A 14,442-nucleotide genomic window follows, 5' to 3' on the forward strand; every position below is an offset into this window, starting at 1 on the left:
GGTGTTGCCAAATTACCAACAATTTCATTCTTCATCTTTCCTCCCAAAGCAGCAAAATTTTGTTTCTCTGTGTGCAAAAAGTATTTCAAACAAAAAAACAGAGAAGATACAAGCTGGGAAGATGGCAGAGTAAGAGGACCCTAAATTTGCCTTGTCCCATGGATACAACTAGATAACACTCATTCACATCAGCATAAATAACCCAGAAAACAATCCGAAGATTGGCAGAGTAAACTCCACAACTAAAAGTAAAGAAGAGGACACATCATAGAAGGTAGGAATAGTGAAGGTGTGGTTTGGGAGCAAAATGGCCCTGATGCTACTGACCAATGCCAGTGGTGAAACAAACAGAATAGTCTGCAGATGACCCCCGGAGATCACTCTGGGTTTCCTGAACAATGAACCAGCTGTGACCAGCAGTCTCCTTTCCTTATTTCTTCCAAACTCAGCTTCCCATGGCACGGGTGGCTTTTCCCCTCCCAGCAGGAGGGACTGCAACTTCCCATGGACATCCAAGAAGTCTAGATATAGGCCCCGGGACTGTCCACAGTGAGGAGGAAGCCGGTGATATGGAGAAGGGTGAAAAACAGACTTTCACACTGGGGAGCTCATGAACAGAGAGGATGAATCCCCATAACATTTGGCTTTGGAAGTGAGAGGGGCTGAATCTCATGCGTTCTTATAACCAGTGGGACTTAAAGCCTGGGATTTTAAAAATCAGTGGGCTCAGCTCTGGGAGAGCTTGGAAAACTTTAGGAAGCTGAGTCCCTACCCTTAAAGAGAAAGCACCACAAACAGTCGGCAGAGATACAGCGTAGAAGCAGCAGTTTGAAGTGCTGAAGGAAGGAGAGTGATTTACTCATCTCAGAGTATGGCCCAAAGACCAGGGATCACAGGAAGATGCCTCCAGGAACAAAGGAGCTGGCAGGTGCCACTCCTCTTCTGCCCTCCAACATAAACAGCAGCCACCTGTAGGAACCACACAGCCCTGCTACCTAACTTGATTGTACCAAGCTCTGCGCCCCCGTGGTTCAGCAGATGTACCCTTCCCGGTCACACTTGCCTTACTCCCGGCACTGTGGGCCCCCTCCTCTAAGAAGACATGCACAAGCCTCACCAGCACCATTCACCATGATCAAGTGGGATTTATTCCTGGAATACAAGGGTGGTTCCATATTTGTAAATCAATCAACGTGATACATCACATCAATAAGAGAAAGGATAAAAACCATATGATCATTTGAACAGATGCAGAAAAAGCATTTGACAAAGTACAACATCCATTCATGATAAAAACCCTCAATGAAGTAGATCTAGAGGAAACATACCTCAACATAATAAAGGCCTTATATGAAAAACCCACAGCAAACATCATACTCAATGGGGGAACTGAGAGCTTTTCCCCTAAGGTTAAGAACAAGACAAGAATGTCCACTCTTATCACTTTTGTTCAACATAGTACTGGAAATCTTAGCCATAGCAATCAGACAACAAAAAAGAAATAAAAGGCATTCAGAGTGGTAAAAAAGAATTAAAACTTTCATTATTTGCAGATGACATGATACTATAAATAGAAAAACCCTAAAGACTCCACCAAAAAAATACCAGAACTGATAAATAGATTCAATAAAGTCACAAGATACAAAATCAATGTACAGAAATCTTTTGCATTGTCATATACACTAATAATGAAGCAGCACAAAGTGACATTAAGAAAACAATCCCATTTACAGTTGCACCAAAAAAAAAATATAGGAATAAACTCTGAAAACTATAAAATACTGATGAAAGAAATTCAAGACAACACAAAGAAATGGGAAGAGATTCCATGCTCAAGGGTTGGAAGAGCAAATATTTTTAAAATGTCTATATTACCCAAAGTGACCTACACATTTAATGCAATCCCTGATACTAATGCAGTGCACTCTAATAAATGCAAACCAACAGCATTTTTTCACAGGACTAGAACAAGCAATCCTGTAATTTGTATGGAACCACAAAAGACCCCAATCTTGAAAAAGAAAAACAGAATTGGAGGTATCACAATTCCAGACTTTAAATTATATTACAAACTGTAGTAATCAAAACAGTATGGTCCTGGCATAAGATAGACATATTGATCAATGGAACAGAATAGAAAACCGAGAAATAAACCCATGATTATATGGTCAATTAACCTTTGACATAGCAGGAAAGAAGATGCAATGAGAAAAGACAGTCTCCTCAACAAATGGTGTTGGGAAAACTGGAAGCAACATGTGGAGGAATGAAACTGGACCACTTTCTTACACCAAACACAAAAGTAAACTCAAAATGGATTAAAGACCTAAATATGAGACCATAAAAATCCTAAAAGAGAGCACAGGCAGTAATTTCTCTGACATCAGCTGTAACACATTTTTCTAGGTTTGTCTCCTGAGGCAATGGAAACTAAAGCAAAATAAAGTATTGGGACTACATCAAAATTAAAAGCTTTTGCACAGTGAAGGAAACAACTAACAACACTAAAAGACAACCTACGGAATGGGAGAAGATATTTGTATATGACATATCCAATAAAGGGTTAGTATCCAAAATACACAAAGAACTGATACAACTTAACACCCCAAATCAAATAATCCAATTAAAAAATGGGCAGAGCACCTGAATAGACATTTTTCCAAAGACGACATATAGAAAGCCAACAGACACCTGAAAAGATGCTCAACATCACTCATCATCGGGGAAATGTAAATTAAAAGTACAATGAGATATCAACTCATAACTGTCAGAATGGCTATAATCAAAAACACAAGAAACAAGTGTTGGCTATAATGTGAAGAAAAAAGAACCCTCATGCACTGTTGGTGGGAATGGTGCAGCCCCTCTGGGAAACAGTATGGAAGTTCCTCAAAAAGTTAAAAATAGAACTACCCTGTAATCCAGTAATTCCATTACTGGTATTTATCCAAGAAAATAAGAACACTAATTCAAAGGGGTACATGCACCCCTATGTTTATTGCAGCATTATTTACAATAGCCAAACTATAGTAGCAGCCCAAGTGTCTATCAATAGATGAATGGAAAATAAGTGATATGCATATACAATGGAATATTATTCAGCCATAAAAAATAATGAAATCCTGCCATTTGCAGACATGGATGGAGCTAGGGAATATAATGTTAAGCAAAATAAGTCAGTCAGAGAAAGACAAATACCATATGATTTCACTTATATGTGGAATTTAAGAAACAAAACAAATGAATGAAGAGAAAAAAACAGAGAGACAAACCAAACCCAGACTCTAATAGAGAACAAACTGATGGTCACCGGACGGGAGGTGGGTGGCGGGATGGGTGAAATAGGTGATGGGGATTAAGAGTACTTAAGAGTACATTTATCATGATGAGCACTGAATAATGTATAGAATTGTTGAATCATTATATTTTACACTTGAACCTGATATAACTGTGTATCAGCAATACTGGAATTAAAATTTAAAAACTTAAAAAACATAAATGAAAAAAACCCACAAAAAACAGCTGCTTCTCTAAGGTCCTTTGCACCACATTCCCATCTACTTCTCATCTCACGCTGTGCTCTCAACCCCAGTAAATGTCTAGAACCCTCAATTCTTGTTTTTTTGCCAGACGTTATTCTGGAACACCAAACCTGTAGGGAGGATGTGCATGGGGGCCTGTTGGTTGTAAAGCAGACAAGTAGGAAAGAGGTGCGTTTCTTAACTGCTCTTCTCCTTTGCTGGTCGAATAAAATGTCCTTGTGTCTGTTTTTTCCTATAGGAAGCAGACATGAGTAAAGAAGGGGGCAGTACCATAATTACTGAGGACAGGAGATGTACTTTTCTATCTCTAGGACTTTGCACATGAGAGAGAGAAGCCCTCTCCGAGGACAGGGAGGCTTGTCTCCTATTCACTTCCATCATCTCCAGAGCGCCTGAAAAGTGCCTTTTATAGGACAGATGCTAAAGATTTTGTTAATGAACAAATGACAGCGATTGGTCCAAACAGAGCATCAGTCCTGACAAAGAAAAATTCGTAAATACAGTTAGCAGGAGATTGAATGAAGAAACTGCACTGAAAATTCCCAGGAAGGGCTTAGCTGGTGTGAATATATCCTTGAGCCAAAATGCTTTGCTTATTTATACTTCCTGTTATTCCTGCTGGAAAAATTCTTCTTCCAGATGTTTTTCTATTTTGCCTCTTCACTTCATTTAGGTCTCTGTTCCATTGCCGTATGCACAGAGAGTCCTTCTCTGACTATCCATTTAAACTGCTGATGCAAAATTGCAAGCATATATAAAAGTAAACAGAATAGTAAAATGAATTTTTATGTACCCAGTCACCTAGCTCCAACGATGACTGTTTTACCTGTTTTTAAAAGCACTCATCACTATGTATCATTATATATCTTTTTATATCTTTCTTTATGGGCTAGCTCCTCTTCCACTAGAATCAAAGAACCAAGAGGCCAGGGACTTTTTCTATCTTGTTCATCTCTGTTTCCGTGACACTTTGCACACTGTCTAGCACACTGCAGGTGCACAAAAGCATTTGTTCAATGAGTGAATGACTAATTAAGAGAAGATTGCACTGGGTGTAGTGGGTTCTAAAATAGTTGTAGAGATTTGCAATGATCTGTTTTTGAAGTTGGCAGTATTTATTTTTAAGCCCAACTTTCTTACTTAATGTTTATATTCTAGATTTGCTTACATGGTGAGAAGTGGTAGAATCAATTCACACATGTTGTTTTTGAGCCACTGCTATTTTGAGATTTCTATCAAGAATCTAATGTACTGATCATTAATTTTCAAATATCTTCTGGTGGCTTTGTTTTCAGGTTGTTGTTTTTCTGTTCAGCGAAAATATCTTTATGAAAGCATTGGACGTCAGACAAGTATAAAGAATCGTATTCTAAATCTGCTCTTTAAATACATGTTAAAATCATCTGCCAATTTTATCGCTGATGTTTTTAAAGAAGATTTATCTGATCTTTCAAAAGATCAAAGTATTGTAGTCCTTCTTTCGTCCTCCAACCCATGTAATGTGATTTTCATGTGAAGATGCAAAAACTCCAGGAAGGTCATTTTTGATGTCCTGGTATCAATTTTATCTTTGAGTCCAAAATAGTATCACAGAAATCGTTGGTACACAGTGCATGTTTGTTGAGTGAATAATCTGTAAAATGTGAAGGAGATGGATATAATAAGAATTAGGCATATTGTGTGTATATGATCTATCAGTATTTTCTGAATTTCTGCTGTGCTTAGAACACTACCTTAAGCATTCAAACTTTGGTTATTGTTCCTTGAGGTACAGTAAGTAGCTTTTTTATAAGCTATAGTATTTTTTAAAATCAGTACTCTTGCAAATTCCTTTGAGGAATTTAAATATAAACTGTACATGTGGTAGTCATGCTGGTCTGAGGTCTGCTGCAGTAACTAGTGAACCTTGAAATATCCTGAAAATGTGATAAGGCACAAAACAGATTTCTTTCTTACTCATGAAGTGACTTCTGTGGGTCCAGTGGATCCAGAACAGCTCCCTTCAAGTGATTAAGTCAGGGATTCAGTTGGCTTTTGTCTTCTGGTGCAACTCATGGCTTTTAGTTTTCATGGAAGGGACAGAGCTTTTCCCTGCCTTATTCCGGAAGTAGCAAGTATTGCCTCTACTCACAGCCCAGTGGTCAGAATTAGACATATGGCTCAATATAATCACAAAAATTCCAAGAAGTATTGTCTAAGTGCCCAGGAGGAAAGGAAACCAAATATTGGCAATGACTAATGGGATTACAACTTAGACCGCATGCCATGGAGCTCAGAGGTCAAAAGACTGTCCATTCATTCATTTAACGTTTAACCAGTAAGATCACAGATGCCTAATAGTAAGTGATCTAGTTGCAGTCGCTTCTCACAGTGAAAGGCATTATATTGTAAGGCTGACGACATAAATGTACTTTTGGGGACAGTTGCTATATTTTAGCAAAGTTATTTTTTTGATAATAGAAAAAAAAGCATTAAAATGGCAATACCTTTGTGATATCTTTCACATTAAGAAACCTGGAACTAGGTCATCTAGAGAGGCTATCTTAATTCTACAGCCATCAAAGGTAAGTATGAAGTCCATCAGGTCAACATTTTAGGTACCCGGAAGAAGGAAACAAAAGGAGGGATAAAGAGGTACAACTTTAAGCTGAGGCAGCTTTCTACAGGAAGCCTTCCAGTTTTTCCAATTGCACTGTCACTTACATGACATTAACCAGAACAGAATCACACAGTCAAAATAAATACAGCGGAGTGTGGGCGATGTAGTGTTTTGGCTGGGCACTTTGCTTCCCTGAATAAATTAATGTTTTGTTATTAAGAAAGAATGGAGGGAAAATATTGAGTGAACAGTTAGCAAGTTCTGTTGTAGTTAAGAAGGATTTCTCTCTCTCTCTCTCTCTCTCTCTCTCTCTCTCTCTCTCACACACACACACACACACACACACACACACACTAGAATATACAATCCCAAGTAAGTAGAGATTCCTTTGAGATTGTTCTCCTGTTGTGTCTATACTAATAAACCTCACTAGAGCAAGAGGGAAACAGTTTCTTTTTTTTTCTCCTATTACTTTTCTGTTCACAGAGTAAATGTTTCAGTAAATATTTCTGCTACTGACTTTGCCATTAAATAGAACCTTATTTATTGAATTTAGACGCAGTAAAGCAATTGATGTTTTAATTTAGTCAAATACAGTAATATAATATGATCAGAGCTTTAACTTGTCCTTAGCTGTCATGGTCCTATATGCCCCTCTATACTTTTAATTAACGTTTGCCTCATAAAAGGAAGGCTTAGAAACAGATGTACCTGTTTTAATATTGAGACTTCATATACAGCATTTCTTGTTCCTTTCGGTTTATTAGTATGAGAATAATGAAAGAAGGCCTGAGCCATACAAAGCCTGGAATCTGGATTCAGCATGTTTGCTACCTATTACAGAGAATTAATTTAACTTATTTTCATTTGCCCCACCTTTGTTTGCCTTCTCCACAGGCTATATATTGATGGTCCATTTGGAAGTCCGTTTGAGGAATCGCTGAACTACGAGGCTAGCCTCTGTGTGGCTGGAGGCATTGGAGTAACTCCATTTGCATCAATACTCAACACCCTGCTGTATGTTATTTTGATCCGTTTTATTAGTTCAAAGAGAGAACTATCAGTATTTCAAACATCTCTCTCTTAGTATGAGGTAATCCCTCATAGAATTTGTCTACAGTAAGCCCCCTCTTATATAGAGGGAATACGTTCCAAGATCCCCAGTGAATACCTGAAATTGCAGATAGTACTGAACCCTACATACATTGTTTTTTCCAATAAATACATGCCTGTGATAAAGTTTAACTAATAAGTTAAGCACAAGAAGAGATTAACAATAATAACTAATATTAAAATAGAACAATTACAATACTATACTGTGATGAAAGTTATGTGAGTGTGGTGTCTCTTTCTCTCCCTCAAAATATCTTATTGTTATATACTCACCCTTCTTCTTGTGATGAGGTGAGATGGTAAAATGCCTACGTGATGAGATGAAGTGAGGGGAATGATGTAAATATTATGCTGCTCTTGACCTTCCAACAATATGTCAGATGGAGAATCATCTGCCTCTGTGGATGACCGCGGATAACTAAAAACCACAGAAAGTGAAAGCACAGATAAGGAGGGACTACTGTACTTGTTGTTCATAGAACTCCATTTACTGATTGATGAGGGTAATAATTCAATGATTCTCAGTATGTGGTCCATGGCTTTCAGCACAGTGTCTTGTAAAGTATCACCATCAGGCATTCCTCTGTCCTTTTTTTTTTAATTTTTAAAAAAAAAATTTTTTATTATGTTAATCACCATACATTACATCATTAGTTTTTGATGTAGTGTTCCATGATTCATTGTTTGCGTAAAACGTACTGCATGGAGCACTGGGTGTTATCCTCTGTCCTTTTAAAGCCATTCCACCAGCCTTCATTTCTGTACTTCCTCCTAAATGGTAAGTGGCAACCCTCATCCATTCTATCAGTAATTATCTTTGAGTACCTGTGTGCCAATCCATCCTATAGGGACTAGTAAATATAGCAATGAATGAAACAGAGTCCCTGCCCTTAAAAAGCTTATATTCAAATGGAACAGATAAAATAGAAACCAGTGAGAAATTCATAAGTAACATTATTTCAGAAAATATTAGAACTCTGATAAAAAGAAGAGAGATTAATGGGATATGGAAATAAAGGGCTGGGGTCATTGTAGACGTATGGTCAGGAAAAGCTTTGCTAGGGAGATGACAAATGAGCCCATGATTCCTTGGTCTGTTACTCAGCAAATTTATAACAGACTGAAGAATAGAAATTTCAAATGTAAGATTGCTCATGTAGGAAAGACTTTTTCAGTTATTTTTGTTCTAGGATGATAAACAAAAATTAATGGATTAATATTATGAAAACACAAACAAAAAAACAGTAGGAAATTATTCTCCAATCTATTCCGTTCACTTTTCAAGTAGACACCATTTGCTTTAAGAGTCTTTTATAGAGTACTAAAGAAGGAAATAATAAAGTTTAAATGATGTGTTTGAATGATATTTTATTTCAATTTTAAATACTTGTTACAAATTTGGGACTTTTTGGAGGTTCTTAGAAAAATAACCATATTCCAAGCCAGAAATCATTTGTTTCTGAAAACATACTGCAAGTTATTTGGACACTTAAAGTTAAGAAAAGGAGAAAATATTTTCTTAGCCTCAGGCCAACTTCATAATTATAAATAGGAATCCAGACTTGGAATTACGAGGCCCTGGAATGCATTACATAGTAGGTGACTGTTACATCTCTTTCTTTAATGATTTTTAAAAGGGGATAAACAACCAGCTTTCTGGAATGGTTTTGGCTCATTTTGCCTGGAGGCCAGGGCATGGCTAATAACCACTGGAGCCCTGCTGAGTGATAAAATTCACTGAAAATAGAGAACTTTTTTTCTGAGATATGGGGCTCATATTCTCATTCAGGAGTTTAGTTTATTGCCTTCATCTGAAAATGGGTGATATGCATATAATATTCACAAGCATAAACACTTAAACTCATGGAGTATATCATGCCTCTGAGCCCGTATATTACATTTTAAATTCATTTGAGAGTTATGGTAAGTGCAGTGAAAAATGATAAAAAATGATAAATTGATACATGTCAGTGACTGGTTTTTCATTAGTAAATGAAAAGCAAATTTTCAAAGATACAGGGATTCTTTTTTTTTTTATTTTTTTTTGCCATCCTAATCACTATCGTGTTCTTTAATTTTAAAGGGATGACTGGAAACCATACAAGCTTAGAAGATTATATTTTATTTGGGTGTGCAGAGACATCCAATCCTTCCGTTGGTTTGCAGACTTACTCTGTGTGTTACATAACAAGGTAAAATTAGGTTTGCTTTTACTTGTGCAATGTTTTTAAATAAAAAACTTTTTTTTTCAAATTACAAAAGCAATAAATGCTCACTGTAGAATAAACCAGAAAATAATGCAGATAAGTTGAAAGAAGGAAAAAAATCTCTTAAACTTCAAATAACAGAAGTAGCATATTAATAATTTAGTACACATATTTTCAGGTATTGATAACTGACAGTATGTGTTTATATCTATGATCTGTTTTAACATAAAAATGCTACTATTTGTGTTTTAACATAGGAATGTAGGCATATGGCCGATGGTGTATGCATATGGGGTGGTGAGGGAAGACAGGGTAACATCAGCTGATGGTAGCTACTACACTTTCCATCCTTTGTTCTGTTAGCTCTGACCTCTTATTTCCACCTTTAGTATTCCAAATGGACAATCACTAGACTTTTGGCACACTAGGCAGAATTTCAAAACCAAAATTCTAAGTTTTATTTCTTATAGAGATTTAAAAAAAAAAAAACAGACGTTCTTCATCTATCCTACACATAACCTTTTATCTATATATTAATATATGTATCTTTATTTTTCAAATTATATAAGTGATACACATGCATTTTTGCTGCCATTTTTTTCCTTTTCCTTTTTTTAAAGATCTTATTTATTTATTCATGAGAGATGGGGGGGCGGTGCAGAAGGAGAAGTAGACCCCCGCTGAGCAGGGAGCCCGACGCAGGACTTGATCCCAGGACCCCGGGATCACTACCAGAGCTGAAGGCAAACGCTTAACTGACTGAGCCACCCAGGCGCCCCTCCCTTTTCTTTTTAATTGTAGTATAGTTAACATACAGTAGTATGTTAGTTTCAAGTATACAACATAATGAATCAACGATTACACATTGCAAACTGCTCACCACAATACAATATGTGTAGTGATAATCTGTCACGTATAAAATTTTTATAATATTATTGAGTATATCCCCTATGCTGTAATTTTCATCCTTGTGACTTATTTATTTTATAACTGGAAGTTTGTACCTCTCAGTCCCTTTCACCTTTTTGACCCATTCCTCCACCCCCTCTTCTTTTTGGCTACCATAGTTTGTTCTCTGTATTTATGAGCCTGTTTCTGTATATTTGTTTTGTTTTTTGGACTCCACATATAAGTGAAATCATATAGTATACATCTTTCTCTGATTTATTTCACTTAGCATAATACCTTCTAGGTCAATCCATATTGTTGCAAATGACAAGATCTATTTCTTTTGTGTGTGTATATACACACACAAAAGAAATATATATATATTCCTTATCCATATATATATCCATATATATATATATATATATATTCCTTATCCATTCATATGTCAGTAAACTCTTAAGTTGCTTCTTTATCTTGACTATTGTAGATGATGCTGCAATAAACATAGGGGTGCACATATCTTTTCAAATTAGTGTTTTCATTTTCTTTGAGTCAATATCCAGTATTGGAATTACTGAATCATATGGTATTTCCATTTTTAATTTTTTGAGGCACCTCTATACTGTTTTCCACAGTGCTTGCATTTCCACCAACAGTACATGAGGATTCTCTTTTCTCCACATCCTCACCAACACTTTACTGTTTCTTTTTGCTACTAGCCATTTTGACAGATGTGAAGTGATATCTCATTGTGATTTTGATTTGCATTTCCACAATGATTAGTGATATTAAACACTTTTTCATGTGTCTCTTGGCCATCTGTATGCCTTCTCTGGCAAACTGTCAAATAACTTAGATAAACCAAACCCTCCCTTACTACTTTCCTCACCTAATCTGTGTAACCAGAGGCAACTCATGAGCGTTCTATAAATTCTACCGTACTATTTGTATTGTTCTAGGAATTACTTATTTTAAACTTATCACTATGTCTTGAACATTTTTAATAATAGTACATTTAGAGTTACCTCATTCTTTTTAGTGCTATAGAGTATTTTGTCATATGGATGTACTTAGTACTCTATTTAGCCATCCCTTAATAATGGATATTTACTTTTTTATTACAAAGAACACTACAATGATGGGGCCCCTGGGTGGCTCAGTCGGTTAAGCATCCAACTCTTGATTTCAGCTCAGGTCATGATCTCAGGGTCCTGGGATCGAGCCCCACATCAGACTCCATGCTGACTGTGGAGTCTCCTTGAGATTCTCTCTCCCCATCTCTCTCTGCCCCTCCCCCCGCTCATGCACTCGCTAAATAAATAAATAAATAAATAAATAAAATCTTAAAAAAAAAGAACACTGCAATGAATATCATACATGTCTTTTTATTCAGATCCATTTATTCAGTCTGTCATTCTGTCACTCATCAAATATTCACTCATTGCCTACTATGAATCACAAACTGTTCTAGGACCTGGAGCTACATTGGAGAACAAAATTAAAAGCAGTTTTTTGATCTCATGTGATTTACATCCTAAGTGGGGAAGATAGGGGTTCCTGAGTGGCTCAGTTGGTTAAGCATCTGCCTTCGGCTCAGGTTATGATTCCAGGGTCCTGGGATCGAGCCCTGCATCGGGCTCTGTTCAGCAGGGAGCCTACTTCTCCCTCTCTCTCTGCCTGCCACTCCCCCTGTTTGTGCTCTCTCTCTCTCTCTCAATAAATAAATAAAATCTTTTAAAAAAACAATTTACATTTCCACCAAAAAGTATGAGAGACATTTATTCTAAAATGTTATATTATCAATCTTTTAAATTTCTACCAATGTCTTAAACAGTGAGATCTCATTCTATTTTCTCCTAAATGCTAGTGAGATTGAACCTCTCTTCCTGTGATTGTTGACCAGTTGTATTCCTTTTGGGATTTCCTAATTCTACCTTTATTTTTCTAATTTTTAATCTTTCTTGAACTGATATATAGAACCCGTACATTTTTTTAAGTAAAATGATCCAAGATATGGACAGGCACATTTGAATAACAGATGCTTTATAAGGCAAGGAGTGGGGGAAGGAAAGGAATAAAGGAAAGAAAAGAATGTTAAGTGACTGGACCCTCAAAGGAGTTGAATCTTAAGATTTATGTTTTCTTTCCATTTCAAGTTTTTTTGATGGATGTGCTTTACCCTTAGGATTCCATGGAGTAAATAACATAAAAGCTTAAAACTAGTGTAAACAATACAGTGATGATTATCTTCTACACACACCTCTGCATCTATGTTTTGATTTTTCACATCAGAGGGATGAACACAGGTCCTTCAGTTGTGTCTCGGAAGATGATGTGTTTGCAACTGTGTTACCAAGTTTGGGGTGTGTGTGTGTGTGAGAGAGAGAGAGACAGAGAGAGAGAGAAAGAGAAATCAATAGCAATAGAGCATAGGGTCTTTACATAGAGTCTGTGTAAGAGTAGCGGAAAGTGTTTTTGAAAACCAGATGAAAATGCAGTCTTTCAATCTTGTTCCAACTGTGAGTTCTTTCACATCATTCTAGAATGCCTAGGACAAAGCTATCTTAGTTGCCCTAGTCACTTGTCTTGGTGTCAGACTATCTTCAGTGATGATAAAAATGGCTCTTAGGTGGATTTTGCTTGGCCAGATTGTCCAACCTGGTGATGGAAGAGTGCAAGGCCAGGTGTCAGGTGATCTGGTACCAGCTCTGTCAATATCTAACGACATGACTTGCTTCAAGTCACTTCACCTCTGTAAGTCATATTAGTAAAATCAAAATCGAGGATCAGGGCTCCATTAGGCATTTGGGGTCTGTCATTTACAATGGAACAGTGATTCTACCTCATATGAACCGCAAGTCCTTGCGTAAATCACTTAACCTCTATAAACCCGATTTATGCTTTCAATTTGTAAAGGGGGCTAACAGCACTTGAAACCTGATGTGAGACTTAGCTTTAACATACCGAAAGTATCTATCATTTTGAAGGCATTTAATAAATGATTGCTATGATTCCTATTAGTGATCTGTAAAATTCCTTCCAGGACTCACATCCTGTTATTTTTTATTTGTGAGAAAAATAAGAAAGAGTACAGGCAGGAGACATAAAGTGAAAAACATGATATTTGTGCATGATCCTACAATCCTAATCTATTTGCAAGATTGTGTTGATCCACATGTCTATTTTTTCACTGTTCCTTTATTTGGAGAACATTGTGCCTTTAGTAGATATTATTGTCTTCAGTGACGGGTAAGTTAAAGTAGAGACATCGAAATCATTAAAAACATTATCCAAATTTGCATAGTTCTTACTTGGGGCCGTGGGCACCAAACACAGTTATCGATGCAGGAGTCATAGGACTGATCTCAGAACAGCATCCTGGTAGACATTTAAGACAAGACTCAACACAAGCCATGTGTTTTGTGAGGTGTTTTGGTGGCATCTAGAAGTTTCTATTTCTTCACAATTAAAATTTATAAACCCTGATTCAATTCAGAAAGGGCCTAAAAATGAATTTAGCATTTGGCTATAACTTGAGGCAGCTATTTGATGGGATATAATTAATGATTATATTTTAAGAATATTATGGAGCTGAGAATCATCACATCACTCTTAAAGTAAAATATGTTTTTATTGGGATTTTATATTCAGAGTTTCCACCTGTCAGAAAATGTATCATTTTAGATCTGAAAAGAGACCCGAGGGATGATGACATTCAACTCTATCTGTCACTGTCCTGATGAAAAAAAAGAGGCCCAGATGAGTCAGTAATTCCTTAGAAGTCTCAGGGCCAGATAGTGTTGGCGATAGAAACAAGTCAGTTACCTGCCAGGTGCTCTTACCATTCACTGTAAGGCATCTCAGAGGGCTGATGAAACCCTCCTTAATCACCCCCCCCCATTTGCAATGTGACTTTATTTGCATTCCTGAAACTTCTACTTTGAGTCCCAATATGTCATTTTTAAATTTTTATTTTATTTTACTTTATTTATTTTTCAGTTTTTATTTAAATTCCAGTTAGTTAACGTACAATGTAATGTTAGTTTCTGGTGTACAATTTAGTGACTCAACACTTCCATACATCACCCAGTGC

The 14,442-nt window shown here is 36.6% G+C and overlaps 1 protein-coding gene across 1 annotated transcript in view; it reads left to right on the forward strand.

Annotated features, from left to right (window-relative positions):
* NOX4 (NADPH oxidase 4) overlaps nt 1–14,442 on the forward strand; it is a 160,696-nt gene that overhangs the window by 131,728 nt on the left and 14,526 nt on the right. Inside the window, exons 12-13 of the mRNA XM_032397656.1 lie at nt 7,039–7,158; nt 9,338–9,446. Of these exons, the coding sequence (XP_032253547.1) occupies nt 7,039–7,158; nt 9,338–9,446 (229 nt within the window). The remainder of the gene's footprint in view (nt 1–7,038; nt 7,159–9,337; nt 9,447–14,442) is intronic.

The sequence above is a fragment of the Phoca vitulina genome, unplaced genomic scaffold, assembly GCF_004348235.1.
Source record: "Phoca vitulina isolate PV1807 unplaced genomic scaffold, GSC_HSeal_1.0 scaffold101, whole genome shotgun sequence".
Taxonomy (NCBI): domain Eukaryota; kingdom Metazoa; phylum Chordata; class Mammalia; order Carnivora; family Phocidae; genus Phoca; species Phoca vitulina.